At 52.2% G+C, this 18,779-nt stretch overlaps 1 protein-coding gene across 1 annotated transcript in view; it reads left to right on the top strand.

Annotated features, from left to right (window-relative positions):
- DUSP8 (dual specificity phosphatase 8) overlaps window positions 1-18,779 on the top strand; it is an 80,648-nt gene that overhangs the window by 16,012 nt on the left and 45,857 nt on the right. The window contains exon 2 of the mRNA XM_054027949.1: window positions 4,657-5,062. Coding sequence (XP_053883924.1) covers window positions 4,832-5,062 — 231 coding nt within the window. The 5' untranslated portion in view covers window positions 4,657-4,831. The remainder of the gene's footprint in view (window positions 1-4,656; window positions 5,063-18,779) is intronic.

Here is an 18,779-nt window from a genome sequence, read left to right as displayed (position 1 = left end):
CCTGGTGTCCATTTCTGTGGGGAGATAGGGAATACATGATCAGGGATCGTGCCAGTGTCTCTGTTTGGCACCTTGTCGTCACAACATGGCATAATTTAATTTTTTGTATTTCTTAGCACCCAGAGACTACAGCTGAGATTGTGACCTCATTGTGCTAGGCACCCTACAAACATGTAGAGAGAGAGTCCCTGCCCCAAAGAGCTTACAGTCAAAGACAGAGTGGGGGCGGGGGAGGAGGCGGCGGCACAGAGAGGTGAGATGACTTGCCCCGGGTCGCACAGCAGGTCACAGGTGGAGCCCTGAGAAGAACCCAGCTCTCCTGAGTCCCATGGCCCAGTGTAGTGCTACCTTATCCAATAGACCGCTCTACCACCCATGATGCTGGCTGGGATGGGAGTGCACTAGAATAAACAACTCTCTAGGTGTCAAGGGATGGTGTCAGGACTGAGCTGCTGGGCTGTCCTTGCAGCCTTCGTTTTGGAAGAGCTGGAGTGTGGGGAGAGCACACACCTGTGTACACCCAGGGGCAGATTAAGAAATTTGCCGCCCCTAGGCCGTCAAAAAATTGCACCCCGCCCCCCCTCCCCCGCCAGCTTACCTCCGCTCCCCCGTGGCAAGCCGGGGAGGGAGGGGGGAGAAGGGGAGTTGTGGCGCGCTCGGGGGATGGCAGCAGTGGAGCAGGGGTGAGCTGGGGCAGGGAGTGGTTCCCTGCCCCCCCGCCCCCCCAAGAGTTACTCCCCGTGCCCGCCGGCCCCAGCTCACCTCCACTATCCCCCGAACGTGCCGCTACTCGCTTCTCCTCCCTCCCTCCCAGCGCTTTCGCGCGGCAAGCCTGGGAGGGACGGGGGAGAAGGGGAGTTGCGGCGCGCTCAGGGAATGGCGGCAGCGGTGGAGCAGAGGTGAGCTGGGGCAGGCCGAGGAATGGTTCCCGGCCCCCTGTTACTCCCCGTGCCCGCGGGCCCTAGCTCACCTCTGCTCTGCCTCCTCCGAGCGCACTGCAACTCGCTTCTCCCTCCCTCCGAGCGTGGCAAGCCTGGAGGGAGGTGGAAGGAGGGAAGCGCGGCGCGCCTGGGGGAGGAGGCGGGCCGGGGATTTGGGGAAGGGGTGGAGTTGGGGAGGAGGCAAGAGCAAATTTGCCGCCCTAGGCCTGGCCTTGTTGGCCTAGGCGATAATACGCCGCTGTGTACACCAGAGTCCTCTCAGGGGCAGTGGGGGTTATAGGTCGGGCCTGGCTGCCTTTCCCTGCGTCATGTTCCCCACCGTCTCTGGCTTTGTCCATCTAAACGCTTGCTCGCCTGTCAGAACTGACCACGCACAACCTCTTCCAAACAGGCTTTTCTTGGCGCAATTAGGAGATAAAGGGGCTGTTATCTTCCCCAGGCCTCTCTGATTGTGTTTGAAAACCCCAAAGCCACCCCTTGTTCGCAGTCTGGAGAGTGAGGGGAATGGATCCTATTATCTCCCTGGATAATAAGTTAGCCTTCTCCCCCTTTCCCATCTCTGTTGGATCACCCTTCCATCCCACTCCAGTGTTTCATACTTAGCCCTCTCTCTGAACCTTATCTCCACCTCTTTGTCTGCCTCTCTCTTCCAATTCCTATTTTTTCTGGCTGGCGTTTGAGGAATCAGGAGGGGAATTGGCAGCTTGCATTCCCTGATGGAGAAGGGAGTGGGGACAGGAACAGAGAGGGGGAGAGAAACCTAGCAAAAGCTGGCTAATTTGCATCCTTTCTGATTGCCCATGCTCTATAACCCAAGTGCAGCGGGGGGGTCTCCAGCGAGGCTGTTACTGCATAATGAGGTGTGTCATATCACAGCAGGAGCCAGCCTTCCCTCCTCCCCCTCCCCCAGGCCTCTTAATTAGAACTGTTTCAATTTTTGAAACCCGCCCTAGAAGAAAAAAATACGAGTGTTTGAATAGCCATGGTGGGGAGGGATTGTGAGCTGACCACGGGAAGGGGTAGCTGAGCTCTGATTGGAATCCTTGTGCTGAGATATAAAGCGATACCAGCGCACAGTGGTACAGGGGACGATAGCACAAAGCTGTGAGAAGCTTTCTGTGCTGTAAGGGGTCCATAATCATCATTTCCTGGTGGGTTTTAAGCTAAATTTAATATGGCGATGGGTGGTAGGGTGTGTGTGTGTGTGTGTGGTTTTTTTGGTGTGTTGTTTCTATTGTGTCCTGAGACTGGGAGCATGAATCTTGGCACTGGAGGTTTGGGGGTATAGATCCTAGTGCTTTGGGGTGTGGATCTTTCTGTGCCCAGAAGAGGGGGTTTATTATTGTAGGGTTGCTCATCAGCAGGGTTAACAGAAGCCTTCAGATGCTGGAAAAAAAAACCATATTCCAAGGATTTATGTCCTTCTGGATGTTCACTGTGTTCTCTAGAATCACTTACCTTTTAAAGAGCGGGATTTCTCTCTCGCTCCCCCTGGCTGAGGAAGGGCCTTCACCATATAAATAGATGTGGTATTGAGTCTTTGTCCTGTCTACTGAGATGGAAAGCTCCTTGGGGCAGAGATGTTCTCTCACCATATGTTTTTAGTACAGTGCCTCGCATGATGGGGCCCTGTTCTCGCTTGGGACCACTGGATGCTGCAGCTAACATGGTACAAATAAACAATAAAGACTGAAATAGCAGTAGCAGCGGCAGCGGAAGAGTGATTTTTTTTCCCCCTCCTTTTGGCTTTGAGTGGGAGTTGACATCAAAGCTGGTTATTACCATTAAAATGATGGCAGAGTTAACCATTTCACTGCTGGGACTTGGATTGGAAGTCTACATGCTTCTCTTTGTGTGTCTGGACTCACGTACCAGTTGTCATTTGAAAGGCTCTTCTATAGGAGTAATGCTATGTGTGGAAAAATGTGAATAGTCTGATGTTCTATGGATTTCCAGTGGGGAGGGAAGAGAGGGATCAGAACATGGAAACAGCTGAGAACAACCGGCATCCTTTGTGTGATTGCGCTGCCTGCTACTGTCTCTGCGACAAATCCTGGCTCCAAGAAAGTCAGTGGGCCTGACATTGCCCTGAACTGGCCCCTCTAGAAGTGGTGTTCACTTTTCCCAGCTCAGACACATTGGGCTGCCCTGATACGGCCTGTGGGTTTTCTATACAATGTGGTCTGCACTATAATAACCTGGTTACTATTTCTGAATGGCTCTCCTTGTGTCCTATAGTGATGCGGGGCATTAAAACTGAAGAGGCCTGAACCTTTCCCCTATGCCTGCCAGGCAGACATCCTGCAGATGTGAGCAGAATGCTTCCAGATGCTGAGTTCTGGGCTTTGTAGAGCACTTAGCAGTTCTACGGAAGCTTCCATGGAGGATCTCTGAGCACGTCACTAACACTAATGAGCCCCTCTCCAAGACACTCCTGGGGGAGAGTGAAGTAGTATTCCCATTTCGCAAATGGGGAAACTGAAGCACAGAGCAGCTAAGTGACCTGCCTAAGGTTATACAGCGCATCAGAGCCAGGAATAATGTTCAGAGTCCAATATTTTCAGAAGCTGCTAGTGATTTGTGGGTGCACAGAGTTTAGACACCTGAAAGGGCCCCATTTTTCAGCAGGTGTTGCGCGCCCACCCTCAGAAAAGATTAGCTTTTAAGGCACCCAGAATAGCTAATCACTCTGGCACAAGTGCTGGGTTCAAACCCCCTTGATCTCCCCAGTTAACTTTGTGTTAAAGTTTTTTGGGCTGCTGCTTCTTCCAACCCTGGGGCCCCAGGACTTAGGTAATGCAAAAGCTGCTCATGCTGTGTGCTGGCCTTCGGCTTATGCTGGCTGGTCACCGCAGGGGTGCTCCTGATGAGAGCTAGGCTGCTGGGCTGAATAACTTCACTTCCTTGGAGGAAGGGAGAGCACTTGCTATGAACCCAGCACCCCCTTGCAGCCAGCTACAGGGTGGGGACGAGGGGGTCATGAGCTGGGCTTTACCGGTCCACATCCCTCTAACTTCTTTGTTAATCTCATGGTGGTCGGGGCCCCACGGCTGCTGCCCTTCACACGGGCCCTGCCTCTGACAGTGTGCTTCAGTGAGCTGGCCCCAGGCAGAGTCAGGTGGGACCACCGCCGGGCTAGCGGTGATCAGGAGAGTGAAAAGATTCTGGTTACAGTGTTTAACGAAACTGCCCCCCCCCCCCCCAGTATGCTGAATCCTTCTCCTTTGAGCTGCCTCCTTCCGTACCCTCAACTGGGTTTCTGGGGCCCAGGGGGGAGGAAGAGAGGGATTGAGGCGGAAGTTCTGTGTGTTTGTGAGGGGAGAAGCTGTTGGGTGGTAGTAGGGCAGGCTGTGAGAGGGAACTGGCTCTGTGGAGGGATACACTCAGGTAGCGAGGGAGTGCAGCAGGTATTGCAGAGACCTAGAAGACCAGCACTCCTGGCTCCATTCTGCAGTCTCCATTTTCACCTTTCTGCCCAGCTGGCTGATCTGACAGGTGAATGTACCTTGACATTCCATGTAGAAAGTGCCACCATCCACGCCAGGTTCTCTCCGTGGCTACCCTGGTGTAAATCAAGAGTAACCCCATTGGACTCAGCCGTTGGCCCATGTGGCTGAGATAGGATTTGGCTCTTGGAAACTTGTTTCCAGGTGAATTCCCAGGGCTGCCCATGCTGTCATAACACCTGACTCTGGGTTTCCCCTCTCCTCAACAGGTTCGGCACGATGACTTGGCATCCTGGGCTTTAGCGGCGTGGCAAGATCAGGACAGGTGCTGCCCTGCTCGCGCTGTATCCCATTCCCTCTCTCCTCTGGGAGATCTGTGCTGGCTTCCCTGCCCCTGGCCTTCCCTCCCTTCCTCCCAGTCACCGCGGAGGGGACGGGCCCGTTATGGCCGGGGACAGACTGCCACGCAAAGTGATGGATGCTAAGAAGCTGGCCAGCCTCCTGAGGAACGGGGCAGAGGGCACCTTGGTCATTGACAGCCGCTCCTTCGTGGAGTATAACTCCTGGCACGTCCTCAGCTCTGTCAACATCTGCTGCTCCAAGCTGGTCAAGAGGCGGCTTCAGCAGGACAAAGTCTGCATCACGGAGCTCATCCAGCCAGCCTCCAAGATGAAGGTACTTAATCCGGCCCTTGCCTGCCTTTCCACTAGGGCCCCCCACCTAGTAGATAGGGACCTGGCCTGAGAGGGCACATGACCGTTGTATGGAGCAACAGAATGGAAGTGCCGGCTTCTGGCTCACTCTTCTGCTGCTCATTCCAGTACCTTTGAGGGGAACCCAGCCTGTGTCCCTGCCATCTCACAGAGGCAGAGCAGTCCTTTCCCCCCCTCTCCCTCCCCACTGGCTGTGTCCACGGCCCACAGAGGTGTTGCCTATTAATGTGGCAAGGAGGGGGGTTGAGCCGTTAAAGGAGGCTGCCCTTTCGTGTTGCTCTACTGTCCCTCGCCTGAGGCTGCCACCAGAGAGACTAACAGGTGTGTCAGCCTTGGGCAAGGGGCATTGCATTGGCGAACCAGCCCCCACAGCCCTTTCGTAGCTAGCACTTAATCCCCACTAAAAACTCTTCCCTCCCCTCTTCCACTGCTAGCCCTCTTCAGGGACCCGTAATCCTCCTCCCTTGGGACGCCAGCGCTCCTATCCAGTGGCATTGCTTTTTCCTTCGCTTATTCCCCTTGTTGGGCTGAGCCCCGGAGTTTGGATCAGGCTCTGATCGCCCCCAGCTGTGTGGGTTCAGGTCCGACTCGATTTAATATGGCACTGGTGCCCTGATGGCTGCTTCAGTGCTGGCAGAAGCAAGTCCTACCCCCACCAGGGTGGACTTTGCCAATAGGCTCGGAAGCACTGCTGTACGGGATCGCTGTTCATCTCCTCGCTCCCCTGCAGCCGGTCAGCTGCCTGCTGCACTTACCCTTTTGTAAGCTCTCTTTGTTACACAACTCTAGTTTCTCGCGCACTGAATGGTGCAAGCATCATTCGTTTCTCTTAGCTCCTGCAAAAGCAGCTGTGCAAAACCCACCTGCTAGCGGCGTCCCTCTGGGAGTCCAGGGGCTAAGGGGGGGAATAATCCTTTCAAGTGGGATTCGTGTCAATGAGAGCTAATTGCATGCAGGGTAAGCGGCGGGGCTGGGCTGCTGATGGGGCACCATACCAGTCTTCTGCTCCTTTTGTGTGCCTTGCCATCGGGCTAAGGGACAGGGGTGAGCCTCACCTCTGCCCACAGAAAGGTTGTCCCTACCATGTTGGCCCTGTTGGTGGGGTTTGGTGCTGACCTTCCCCCTTCCACCCACAGAGGCATTCTGGGACTTGGGGAAAATCCAAACCGATTGGGGCCCCATTTGTTGCCTATTTACCCCTGGTACTAATATGCCCATTTCTAAACAGCAGCAACTGTTCAGCCACCCAGTGCATCCCCTGTTCTCTTGCCCTCTGTCTGTGGGGCTGCTCCCTCCCCATGCTTTGCATTAACCCAGGTGTATGCTGGGCCGTTTAACAATAAGCTCTCTCCTGAGGCCTCTCCATTTGTGGCTTGCTCTCTGCAGTTGCTCCTGCTTTTACTGTTCATTCTTCTCCTTTCTCTCTCTTCTTTTCTCTCCCCCCCGCCTCATTTTATGGCAAAGTGAGGGTAATTCAGGCGATTAATCAAATGCTAGGCCCAGCTGGAGCCATCTGTGGCGTCCTCACACCCCCTCCCCATGCACGCGCGCACACGGGCTTCCTGATTGGCTGCCGGTGACATCACCCTGCCTGGATCAAGGAGGTTTGCACTGCGGGGTGGGGTGGGGGAGCCTTGCCTCCAATCTGCTTTACTGATGCTTCAGGCCGGGGATTGGAGGGGATTGCAGAGAATTCATCCTGCACGGATTTAGCTGTTCTTAAATCCGCTGGCAAATAAGGCCGAATAAGCAGTTTTTAAAAACTGGCAAAGAAAAAGAGAGAGAGAGGTGTATCCACCCTCCCCTTGGCTGAAGTTATCTCTGCAGTGGGCATGGTCACGTGCAGCAGCAGCAACGCAGCACTGATGCCCTGCATGTGTGCATGGGGGTGATGACCACTGTTAAGCAGGGAAGAGCCTAATCTTCTGTCTGCAAACCTGCAGCGCTTCAGGAGCACAGCATCTCTGCAGCCAGGCCAAGGAAATCCCCACAGCAGTAGCCAAAGGGAGCTGGGCCAGCACTCCCCATTGCTCCTCTCTTCCCACCCCTCCAATGGACACTTTAAAGTCACCGATGGCACCCAAACTTCAGACTGGTGCAGGCATGCATGGCCCTTTATTGCTGTCCAGCTCGCACCAATAATCCGTCTAGTATCCCAGCTCTAACAGTGGTTCCTTCAAAGGAAGGTGCAGGAGACCCCCAGTGGGTAATTTACATAGCAATGCGGGCATTGACGAGAGACAGAATTCTAATCTCCTGGGAGTGACACTCCGGTGCTGGGAGAGGAAGCACTTGTTGGTTTAGCTTCTCTTCTTACCTCCTTTAAGGCGGAAATGTTTCATGGTGCTTCCCAGGCCAGACACAAACATTCTTCCGCTGTACTTCCAAGCAAGCCATTCGTTAAAATCCTCTAGCATGCTATACCTCCAGAGCACTGGAGTTAATCCTCAAGGCACCCTTGGGGAGTTAAGCCACTTGCCCCAGGAAGCCAAGGATTCCTGTCAGATCCTCCGCTGGTATAAATCCAGTGTAAAGCTCTGTTGGCGCTATTTGTGCACCAGCGGCAGATGTGGCTATGGGTTTCCAGATTCCAAGTCCTGTGATCAGGCCTCTGAACTGCACCACTCCTAAGGAAGTGTACTTTGGGCTGATGAAAGCAGCCCGACTGCAGTAACTGATAAGTCAAGAATGCACTTTGCTCCCAGTAGTTTCAGTCAAAGTGATGTTTGCCATCGATTTCAATAGGAGCAGGACTGGGCTTTATAGCCCGCTGATGTCCCTTTAAGAGCATGTTTTAGACCCCAATCTAAAATTCTTCCCCCCCCCCCCCCCCCCCGCCCTTCAAAAAACCTTACATTTGTGAGCCGCTCACTGTCGTTTTTATTGGGCATCTCAGTTTTGTTGCTCAGTTTGGGAGCTGGGGAGTGTTGAATATTTCACCTGGTGGTGTATTGCACCACAAGAGGAGTGGGGCCTTATGGGATTTGTGGTTATTAATAACTGGCTCCTTGGGGAAAGAAGGAGCTTCTGTGTCTGCTTCCAGAGGGGCAGAAGAGGAGATGATTGCTCCTTCAGGGCTAAGATGAAGATTCCTGAGTCCCTCAGAGCAGGGCTGAGGGGAGGAGCTGCCAGTGCCCCTCTTTGTTCCTCCCCATCAAAGCTGTTGGGATGATGGGAGGGGCTGGGGGCTGTTGCCAGTTGGGGCTAGAGCACTTGGGAAAGGGGAAGGGATGGGATAGCAGGGGACCTTTTAAGAGGAGGTTTTTGAGGGAGGGAATGGGACTTGGATCAGGATCTTGGGGTTGCAAGGAAGGCATGCGGACTGGCTGCGGGCATGGATGGGCAGAACGGGCAGCAGAAATTGAATGTGGCTGCAAATTAGAAGCATAAAACTAGAACAGGAAACATACATACTCTTTAAAAAAAATAATAATACATAAAAAAACCTCTTACCAGCTCTAATTCCCTACAAAGGAGCATTATGCACTTAAGGCCAGTTCTCCTAAGGCACCCAGCAGCTCTCATTGAGAACAATAGGAGCTGCTGAGCACTTGTGAAAATCTAGCCATTACTCCCTTCCCCATCTCACTCAGCGTGAACAGAGCAAGCCCCAAGGAGGACAAACAACCCATCTTCACTTCCAGCAAAGAAACTGTTGCCCGTCTGCGTATGTAGTAACCCTGCTCACCATTCCTGTAGTGGTTTATGACAGCCCAGCTAGTGTTGAGACTGAGTCTGATACGTTTATGATCAGGATTATAAGACAGGGTTGCCTTTGATAGCCGGGGATTGGACTCCATGACCCAGTCCTATGTATGAGCCAGTGGTCCAGCCTGCTGGGTTAATGGTCCATGAAAGCTGACTGTGCGGTGGAGCGGCCGGGAATCTGTCTGAGGAAGCTGGCGTTGGAATGTAACGCCAGAACGAAGTGGCTGGTCTGGGCCGATGAGTGGGACGGGGTTGTTGAATGACAGCGGTGGTAGCTCTGAACCCAAAGTTCAGCTCTGAATTCCGGGTCTTCTCTAATGGATCAAACTCAGCCCCTAGATCTGAACCCTCCAGTGCTGAGGGAGGTTTATAAACCCCAGTTTGAATTCCCAGCGGGTAAGTTGTCCAGAGAGGCTTGAGCTATGACCCACAGCTGGGTTTGGACAGGGTCGGGTTGGCTTGTTCTCCCCTGTTGTCTGCAGCCACAGAATTACACCAGCCACTGGGCCTTGGTGGAACAGCAGCTCCCTTTGGTGGCTAGTTCAGGTAATGCACAGTATGTGCTCCCTCTGGATCTCTGTTCAACCCAGGTCCTCCTCCTTGTCTATTTCAAGGTACAGGCTGCTGGTGGGTTTCTCTCTCTTCTTCCCCTCCTCCCCCGCCAACCGATGCAGCACCATCCCTGGCACTTTGAACAATATCAGTCCAGTGTGTGTTAAATACATGCTCCCACCCCCACCACCACCACTATGTCTTGGTCCCTGGAGGGGGGGCGCCAGCTGAGTGGCTCCCCCTCACATGATCCTGTGTGTGTGTTTGGTGGGGGAGGGGGCTGGGGCCGGCGAAGCTGCTGCTGAATAGCAGATGGCAGGAAGGGTGACATCATAGGCTTGATTGTCCTACCCCATTATTTTTCCTGACAAGCCTCCCGCCTTCCTCGCTGATTTCCTGCTGACAGAGTTTGGAGCTGGAGAGACAAAGGCAGCCAGGGATCCACACCAATTCTCCCCTCTACTTTTCTGGGGGTGGGGGTGACGCACACACAGACACACACACCATTCTGCCTTGTCCTCTCTTGCTGTCCAGCTCATTGCGGGAGGAGGGGGGTTGCTGTGCTATCGTGTGATTCCCTGATTGGTGCTGGCCCCAGCGTTGGTATGGCCTTTGCCCTACCTCATTGGGCAGTAGGGGGAGGCACGGACTCCAGGAGCAGCAGCCCCTGTCATGCCATGCTCTCCGATCTACTGCAGAACCCAAGGGGTAGGGCAAGTTCACCTTGGAAGCCACCTGCTGCTACTCTTTTAGGTAGGCATGGCTGCTGGTGAGAGAGGGAAGCTGGTGGAGAGAGGCATGTATCCCCTTCTGTCTCTGTGCCAGCAGTTCTCCTGCATTCAAACACCTGGTCCCCCCCTCTAGCATGGCTGCCCTGATGTTCCCACTCTGCTCTCACCACACCCTCTTTCCATCCCTCCCTCCCTGCAGCAAGAAGGATAATAATCTCTGCCATGTTATCCTGGCACCAGGAACGTTTCCTCCCCCCCATCCCGTACAAACCCTTACAAATGCCCTGCTTTGGCTTGTTGCCATGGATGAGTAATATTGACACCTGGGTTCCCTTGTTAAAATGTGAGGCAAAGAGGCACGTTGGCTGGACAGTAGGAACTTGAAAGTTAAAATTGCTTTTTCCGGGGCTTGTATTGAAATGTGCATATGCTTCTCCTGAGTGAGTGCAAGAAAGACAGACCATATCTAAGCCATAGGTTCCTAACCCCATGTGCTCAGCAGACCCACCAACGGCAGGAGCCTCTTGCCCAGAGAATAGGAGAAATATCAAAGATCTACGACCCCCGTGGCCTCTTAGCCAACATCAAGCTCTGCTCCTAGAGCTGTTTGCGAAATTGGGGATGGAACCTGTTTTCCAGTTAACAAATGGCCTTTATACAAAATTAAAAGGTTACCAAATTTTTGAACTTTTACAGCTTTTTCAACAACAAACACCATTTTATTGCCTTTTTTTTCTTTAAGGAAAATTTCTGCTAATTTTTTTTTCTTGGGTGGGGGGAAAGGAGGAATGAGAATTCAGTTGCTTTTGGAACTTTTCACAGGAAATGCTTAGTATTTTGCAGCCAGCTCCACCTGCTACCCAGTTCTGAAACGCGGCTGCCTCTGGGGTGGAGCTGAAGTATCAGTTAAACAATGGCCGCTCTTGTGTAATGTTGCCGTCATCTTTTTTCTGAAGGGCTGCTGAGGAAGTAACTATTGTCTTAGGGGTGATGTGTATAGGGAAACCAAGGTATCGTTCTATTGTTTGCGCTGCCTGCACGTCATGAAGTGATACGGAGCTGCTGTTTACTTTGGTTCAATGAGTCACTGTGTTTTGAAATATTTGTGAGGTGTCTGACGTGTTTGGATAATACCTAGCTTTCATGTGACAGCCCTTTTCATTTGTAGATCTCAGAGCACTTCACAAGAGGGAGAAGTACCATTATCCCCATTTTACAGATGGAAAACCAAGGCAGAGAGAAATGAAGTGGCTTGTCCACGGTCTCCCAACAGGCCAGTGGCTGAGTTGGGAACAGCACCCAGGTCTGAAGCTCCAGTCCAGTGTCATTCTGTAATCTAAGTCAATGAATGCATAAAATTACTCAACTGCTTGAGCTAGGAGTTATACCCAACTGAAACTGCAGGGGGAGTTTAGATTGGCAGGAATTTGGCTAAAGCTCTTGGACTCGCATCCTGACACTTACGATTCTTTACATACTCCATCTTACCTGAAATCTCCATTGCCATAATGCTGTGGCACTGGCTCAGTACTGACTTGCAGGGAAGCACCAATAGCACCTGCGTGTTGTGTGAAAGTCTACTATCTAAGCAAGTGGTCTGACCTCCCTCTGGGTAGCTTGTGAGAGCTGACAGGATCGTACCAAAAGTGGCTGCAAAAATCTACACACCTTGGCAGCATTTGAAAAAGCGTCAACCTCCTACTCAGGTGTGGAGAGCTATGAAAATCAAAAACACTTATAAAAGTATAGTTTTCAGACTTTTTTTATGGGGTAGGGATAGACAAAAAGACTATTGCCTAGCTAAGGTACTTATCTGGCCCCCATCCGTATAGGATCTGAATGCTACACAATCTTTTAACTTTAATGGATTTATGCTCACAACACCCCAGAGATAGGCCGACGTTGTTATCCCCATTACACCTGGGAAGTGAGACACAGAACAGCTAATTGACTTGCCCAAGGTCACACAGGGAGTCTATAGCAGAGCAGAAAATGGAACACCAGGTCTCCCAAGACTTAAGCTGTCACCCCAACTTCTGGACAATGCCTCCTCTTACCTGAGTACTGACTCTGCTAGAGAGTTCTCACAGCCAGGTGAGGAGGGATGTGAGGATTTCTGATGGGGCACTTCTGCACCCTTCTGTGCTCCCTCCCCCTTTAGAAGGCCGAGATTATTATATTGCTGGTTTAAATAATAATCCCTAGAGAAGGATGTCCCCAGGTGCCCTCCAAAGGCTTTATTTCTTATATCCACCCCCCCCAACCCCAAAGCACTGATCAGCATCCTGTAAACTGGTTGAGAGAACTCTCCTAAGCCAAGCTACAGCAGGCAGAACAGCCCATAGGGAAAAGCCCTGCAAGAGTCTTCATCCTCAGCACCAGCAAGAGGGAAGGGGATTCAGTTTTATTACAGTGAATTGTTTGACGCGGGGCAGCGTCTGAGTCTGAGGAAAAGGGGGCGTGAGCACAAGAAGCTTGAGAAGCATTGTCTTCCCTGCCATGGCTTTCTCCTCTGCTGAGCTACACCTGGACTCTGAACGGGTGGGTTTGTTCAAAGCTGGAATGAAAAGGGATGTGAACTCTTCTTTGAACCAAAGCCACTGAGCTGGAGACCTTTTGAGTCACGCTCAGAAATGCAGCTGGTTGAGAGGGTGTTGGCTTTGTTTTGTTTTCTCCCTCCTCAAAGGCTTCAGCACAGGAACCTGAATGGGATTATGGGACTGTGGGTGGAAGGTGTCTGGCTGCAAATGTCCATCAGTCCTGGTTCACTGAGAAGGTTCCAGCCTGGATCATTTAAAAGTCCTTCTCTGCCCCCTTGCAGGTGGCTCTGTAGATCCAATATAGCAGTCATGTGATCCTGAATGCCCAGTCCAGCGAGTGACCTGCTGGACCCGCAGCACCACAGCATCCTGCTCACGAAGACGTGAGTTGCTGAGGCAGTCATGGCACACATAAGCATAGCTCATACCAATGGTGTAGCGAGAGGAAACTCCCCGTCTCCATGTCCCATCTGACTGGTGGGCCGATGACTCTATCCTTTTGTGTCTGGAAATGTCAGCGTGGCTGCCTGTGATGTGTGGAACTGCGTTAACTGGCTGGCTGTGCCAAATGTCTCACAAACTCTGGGAAGTCTCCATTACCTGGGATTCCTCAGGCAGCTAAGACGTGGTCTTGGGAGAGAGAAATAGGTTCTTCCTCCAGTTGAAAGGAGGCTTACCTTTGTCTTGAGCCAAGGCGTGCTGGGGACGACTGTAGGCTACTGTCTGAGCTACTGAGTCAGCTCAGTTAGTAGAGGACAGGTGTCCAGTGGGGATCACACATCCATTGCCACAGCTGGCACCTTGGACAAGACATCATGTCTGGTATCCGTCAATGACCCCTAAGCCTGTTGGAATCAGCAGTTGGTGTGGGGTGGGAAGGTTTGAAATAGCTGCTCTTGTTTGCAAGCTGGTGCTAGTCCTTGTCTTCCCACAGTAATTCAGGATGCATTTGGGGTGTGATCATTTAACCCCTTTGACAGTGTCAAATGGGGCATTTTCTGGCAGCAGATTACCATGGTGATGGGCATTTCCAAATCCTAGAGGTAGAGCGTCCTTCCGTTCAAATTGTAACTTCAGGCAGGCAGGCAGGACCCAGCTGCATGAGGATTGGCCCTTGGGGAGAGCAAGGTGTGTCACTTGGCGTGAAATGGTTAATGAGCCCCAGTGCTTCCTGATCCCTCGGCAGCACTGGGTCATCTCCCAGGCAGCTGCAGCTTTCCCTGGAGAGTGTGCTAGGAGGAGTCACCTCCTCTTTAACTCTCTTGTAGAGTTTCCTCCAGGTTTATTCTTGCTCAAATAGTATCCATGTAGACACAGATCCTGGCTTCAACACCTGGCTCCCCTATCAACTTTCCCCAAAGGTGGCCTAGCCTGCCATCGAGTGTCAAAAGTGTGTTCTACTGTAGATGGCAGTCATGCCCTGGCCTGGCTAAGGATAGCCAAGATAATCCACTAGGACTCTTCCATCTCACCTCTCCCAGTCTCTTCAGCCAGGAGTCCAGTGCTTCTCCGCTGAACGCTTGCACAATGCCAGCTAAGGCTCCGGCCTTGTGTTCTTCCTCATAGCTGTACTAGGAGAGGTTCTGCCAGCATTGTGAGCTTCCCCACAGCAGTGCCGTGAGAGGCTTTACAATTCGAGCAGCATTGACGCGGGGCAGCTTTGCATACCAATCTAGCCCTGTTCCCTTCCCCACTGCAGCAGAGGACAGAACAAGGGCTGAGGTGGACCTGTGTCCCAGCAGTTCTATAACCCTGCAAAGCCCTTTTGGGTCGGGTAATTAAGGCAGAAGTGAGGCCTGCTTGGGGGAGTACTGGAGCCCGCAGCTGCTGGTCAGGCCAGGCCCAAACTGTCTGTCCTCTGTTCCTTCAAAGCACCACCTCAGGGTTGAATTTGTCCCTTGTTGTTTGTTCCAAAGGAAAATGGGGGAGGAGGGGACGAAGTATTTTTAATACATTTAAGAAAGCCGGCCCTTCTGTCAGCCTGTTTCCGAGCTCTCCCCAGCAAACGCAGTGTGTGTTTGTTGCAGCTAGGCCATGCGAGGCCAGGGCTTGTTTGGCATTTATATTGCCTGAAAGCTTATAACTTTAATAAGATGTAAACCATGTCACATCTATCTGCCGTTGCCCGGCAACCCTTCAGTAATGGGCAAAACAAAGCCTCCCGGTGTGGAGGAACACTAAATCCTATTGTGGGATAATTTGGCTGGCAAGTGGTTATCTCCCCTGGGGGCCCCCTGCACTTGAATGGGCACCCTGGTGTGCGTGGCTAAGGTATATGTTCTCTGGTGGGGCGTGTCCCCCCCACCCTATTGGGAGAGGATCATTTGGAGCATTCCGATGCCATGGTGTGCAGTGCTGATGGGCTCCTGACAAGATCAGGGTTATTGATGTCCTTGGGAGTAGAGGACACTAAGCCCTGGTCTACACTGGTGGTGGTGGTGGTGGTGGGGGGGAATTGATCTAAGTTATGCAACTTCAGTTACGTGAAAGACGTAGCTGAAGTCGACATACTTAGATAGACTTACCGTGGTGTCTTCACCGCAGTGAGTCGACTGCTGCCACTCCCCTGTCGACTCCACCTGCGCCTCTCGTGGAGCTGGAGTACAGGAGTCGACGGGAGAGGGCTTGGGGGTCGATTTATCGTGTCTAGACTAGATGCGATAAATTGATCCCCACTGGATCGATCGCTGCCCACTGATCCAGCGGGTAGTGTAGACATACCCTTAGTGTCTTTCCAGGATGCAGCGGGGAGGCATTAGGAAATGGAGACCAAGCCAAGCAGCCGTGTTGTCCCTTGCAGTGTTTTTGTTTGCCCCTTCCCACCCTCCAAATGTTTTGGTCCACATTTATTCCTCCTCCCTGTGTCACGGAGCACTGGGAGTTGACCAGGATCTGAACAGGAGGTTCCACCTGCGTGGGTTGTAATGTTGTTAGTGTTATGGTAGTGGCATGAGACCCTCAGCTGAGATCGGGGCCCTGTCGTGCTAGGTGCTGTACAGACATTGAGCAAGAAACAGTCCCTGCCCCTACTTACAGTCTAAATAGACAAGACAGACAAAGGAATTATTATTATCCCCATTTTATAGATGGGGGAAACTAAGGCACAGAGGGACTAAGATGTTTGCCCAGGGTCACACTGAGTCTCTGACTGAGCTGGGGATTAATTGAACCCACATCTCTGGAGTCCCAGTCCAGTGCGACTACGAGACCATCATTCCTTTCTTTCGCTGCTAGCTATGCCAGACTGTTGATTGTCCAACAGCCAGGGAAGGTGGGCAGCCTACAAGTCTGAGGTGGGACCCAAGAGTCAGGTGCCTGAGGTTCTAATCCCTGGCTCTGCCCCATACTTACTGTGTGACCCTTAGAAAGTCACGTATCCTCTCTTTGCCTCTGTTTTCCCATCTGTGAAATGGGACAGTACTTGCCTACCTGAGCTGGATGTTATGAGGCTTAATTAGCCTCCCTTCAGTGCTTTGAGTGCCACAGATGAGACACTATAGGGAGCACTGAGTATTACTGAGGCTGGAAGTTCTCCCTTCAAACCATTCTTGAAGGAGCTTGGAGGATACTATTGTCTCAGCCCTGTGAGGGGCTGAGCTGCGGATATTGCAGAAAGCTCAGCAGCACTTGGGCTCTGTTTGGATGTAGTTAACTTTTTTAAAAAAATCAAATAAAATCCTGGGCCAGATCCTTTGCTGGTGGAAATCAGTGTTGCTCCCTTGAAATCACTGGAGCTATTCCGATCTATGTCTGCTGAGGATCTGACCCTGTAATATGAAACTCTGAACCTATATTAATAGCACCGTAGATTATTAAAAGTGCAAGGGACATTAAAGCTTAGACCTCCAAAGGTGCCCATCTCAGCTAGAAAGCCCAGTTCCTTTTTCTCCCGTTGTTTTCTTACCTTTTGCATTTCTCTGCACTGACTTTCCTGGTTCAAGCTAAGTCCGTTTCTCTTTCCCCTTCATAGTGTCTGGGTTCAGGTTGTCACGTTGTCTGGAGTGGCTCATACCAAAGAGTGCCTTGTTTTTGACAGTCTGCCCTGAGGTTGGTAGACACCCTAAACTGGTGATAAATTCTATAATTAGATTTCACCAATCCAGGAACAAATGTGAACTTCTGGATCGTTGCAACAGTCTTACCATAGAATCACAGGCAGTCCCTTTGGGCTCTCCAGTCTACCCGGCCACCCAGGCAAGCTGGACTTAGTGATAAATGGTCACTTACACCAAAAATCAAAAAATATTCAGATTGCTCCCCGTTCCAAGAGACCAGTCACTTACCCTAGATACATTTGTGCCTTAGATCTCATACCAAAGACAATCCTATAGTAAACTCAGAAAGGCTTTATTAACTAGGAAAAGGAAATGAGAGAGTTATTTACAGGTTAAAGCAGGCAACATGTGTACACAAATGAGTTCAGTCCGTGGTTCCAAAAGGTGACAGAGATGTAGTAATCTGTCAGCACTGCTTGTCTTTTTTGGGGGCTGACCCTGGGGATCTCTGTTTTTGGTTTCTTAGCTCCAGCCCTTGGAAGTCCAAACCAAACAGGAAAGAGATGACTAATTTTCATGCCCGCTATCTTTATTTCCCTCTTCCAGATTTCAAGCTGACGGGATGTGCTTTCTCACACTAGCACCTTCAGGTGTGTGAGAGGGCCATTAAACCAGCCTTTGTGATGTTCCAGGATGGCCCAGTCAGTCTTCACAGTTCCTCTGGGTGAGCGGGGGAACCCCTCATCCTAAATTCACAAGCTGGCCTCCAGAGACCTGGAGCCTGGCAGTGTAGGCAGCTGTGGATCTCTTTGCTGTTCAGGACACTGGAGAGCAACAGTGCTCAGCCCCCTGTGCTGCAGAGCAGAGCTGAAGAAGCTGGGTGTGGGGTGGAGGGCTGAGTGCTGTGCTATGTGGGGGGGGGGGGGGGGCTTCACTCAACAGCTCAGGGTGAGATGGGTTGGAGGGCACCAGACAGGGTGGCAGGGGAGGTGCTGAGGTAGAGTATTCCTGGCGACACTGAAGGCAATGGTAATTTGGCACTAAGCCCTGCGTGTGGCACCAAAGGCACGTGGAGTGGGGGCAGGACTGCAGAAGTCACTGCGAGCACAATGGCAAGAGCTACCACCCATTGGGCTCTGCTCTCAGCCCAGGTGGCCATTGGACACTGATGTCACCGCTGGCTGAGGATAGAGATGGGGCAGGACGTGCTTGGCAGGCCAGGGAAAGGCATCTCAGATCTTTGTACGCAGGGCAGTCAGTAGGTTGTCAGGCGATGCTGCTGGCCAGGGACTTCTGGCAAGCATGTTGTTGTTTGGCGGTTGCTGCTGAATCAAAGCTCTGAAGGGTTAGTGAGTGTGGCACAATGGCAGGCACCTCCCCCCCAATTGCCCCAAAACCGGATTGGAGCAGGTGAGTGACAGCCCCAGCTCTCGATACCTGGGGAACTGAGAGAGCCAGCGCAAATACAAGCCCACATCGCAGAGAACAGCAAACTCGCTACATAGACAGCCCTAGAGTGTAAACTCCTTGCCTAGCTGCACAGTATCTGCGCTAAACTGCTCTTTGGGATATAATGGAAAGGGCTGTTCATTCCCTGCCTCCCTCCCTCCCTCCGCCCCCCAAGTCCTGCTGGCAGGGTTCATGCTGGCTCTGCTTCACAGCTGCTGCCTCCACCTACCGCAGAATGATAAATGTGCCTCGCCCCAAAGAGCGGGAGGCTGCTAGCTCGCAAGGCAGGCGTATGCCACCCATCAGCCTATTCAGCAGGTGCACTGAGCCGTGGCACTGCAAGGATTTTATCAGCCTTTAGCGTGTTAACTTTTCATTAGACACTGCAGCCCCTGGCCGTGCCTCCTGCTCTCTCTGTAATCCTGCCATTAACTGGGCACCACGTAATCTCTCATCAGAGAGCGATTTTCTTCCTTGCTCAGCCCTCCCTCCTAAGAACGGCTGATACCCTGGGCACAAGCCCTGAAAGCTGGCACACCTCACTGGTGCACCTGAATTTACCAAGTCTTGGGGTGAGTTCCTGTGGATCTGGGAACAGCAGCTGGGTCTGTACACTGCTCACTGCACAGAAAGGTGCATGGGCGGGTCAGACCGATCTCCTCCTTCTCTTACCCCCCCCCCCCCACCTGCTCTCTGCTGTGTGC

Source organism: Malaclemys terrapin, chromosome 4 (genome assembly GCF_027887155.1).
Source record: "Malaclemys terrapin pileata isolate rMalTer1 chromosome 4, rMalTer1.hap1, whole genome shotgun sequence".
NCBI lineage: Eukaryota > Metazoa > Chordata > Testudines > Emydidae > Malaclemys > Malaclemys terrapin.
Note: the sequence above shows the minus strand (reverse complement) of the source record. Positions and strands in the feature narration are given on the sequence as shown.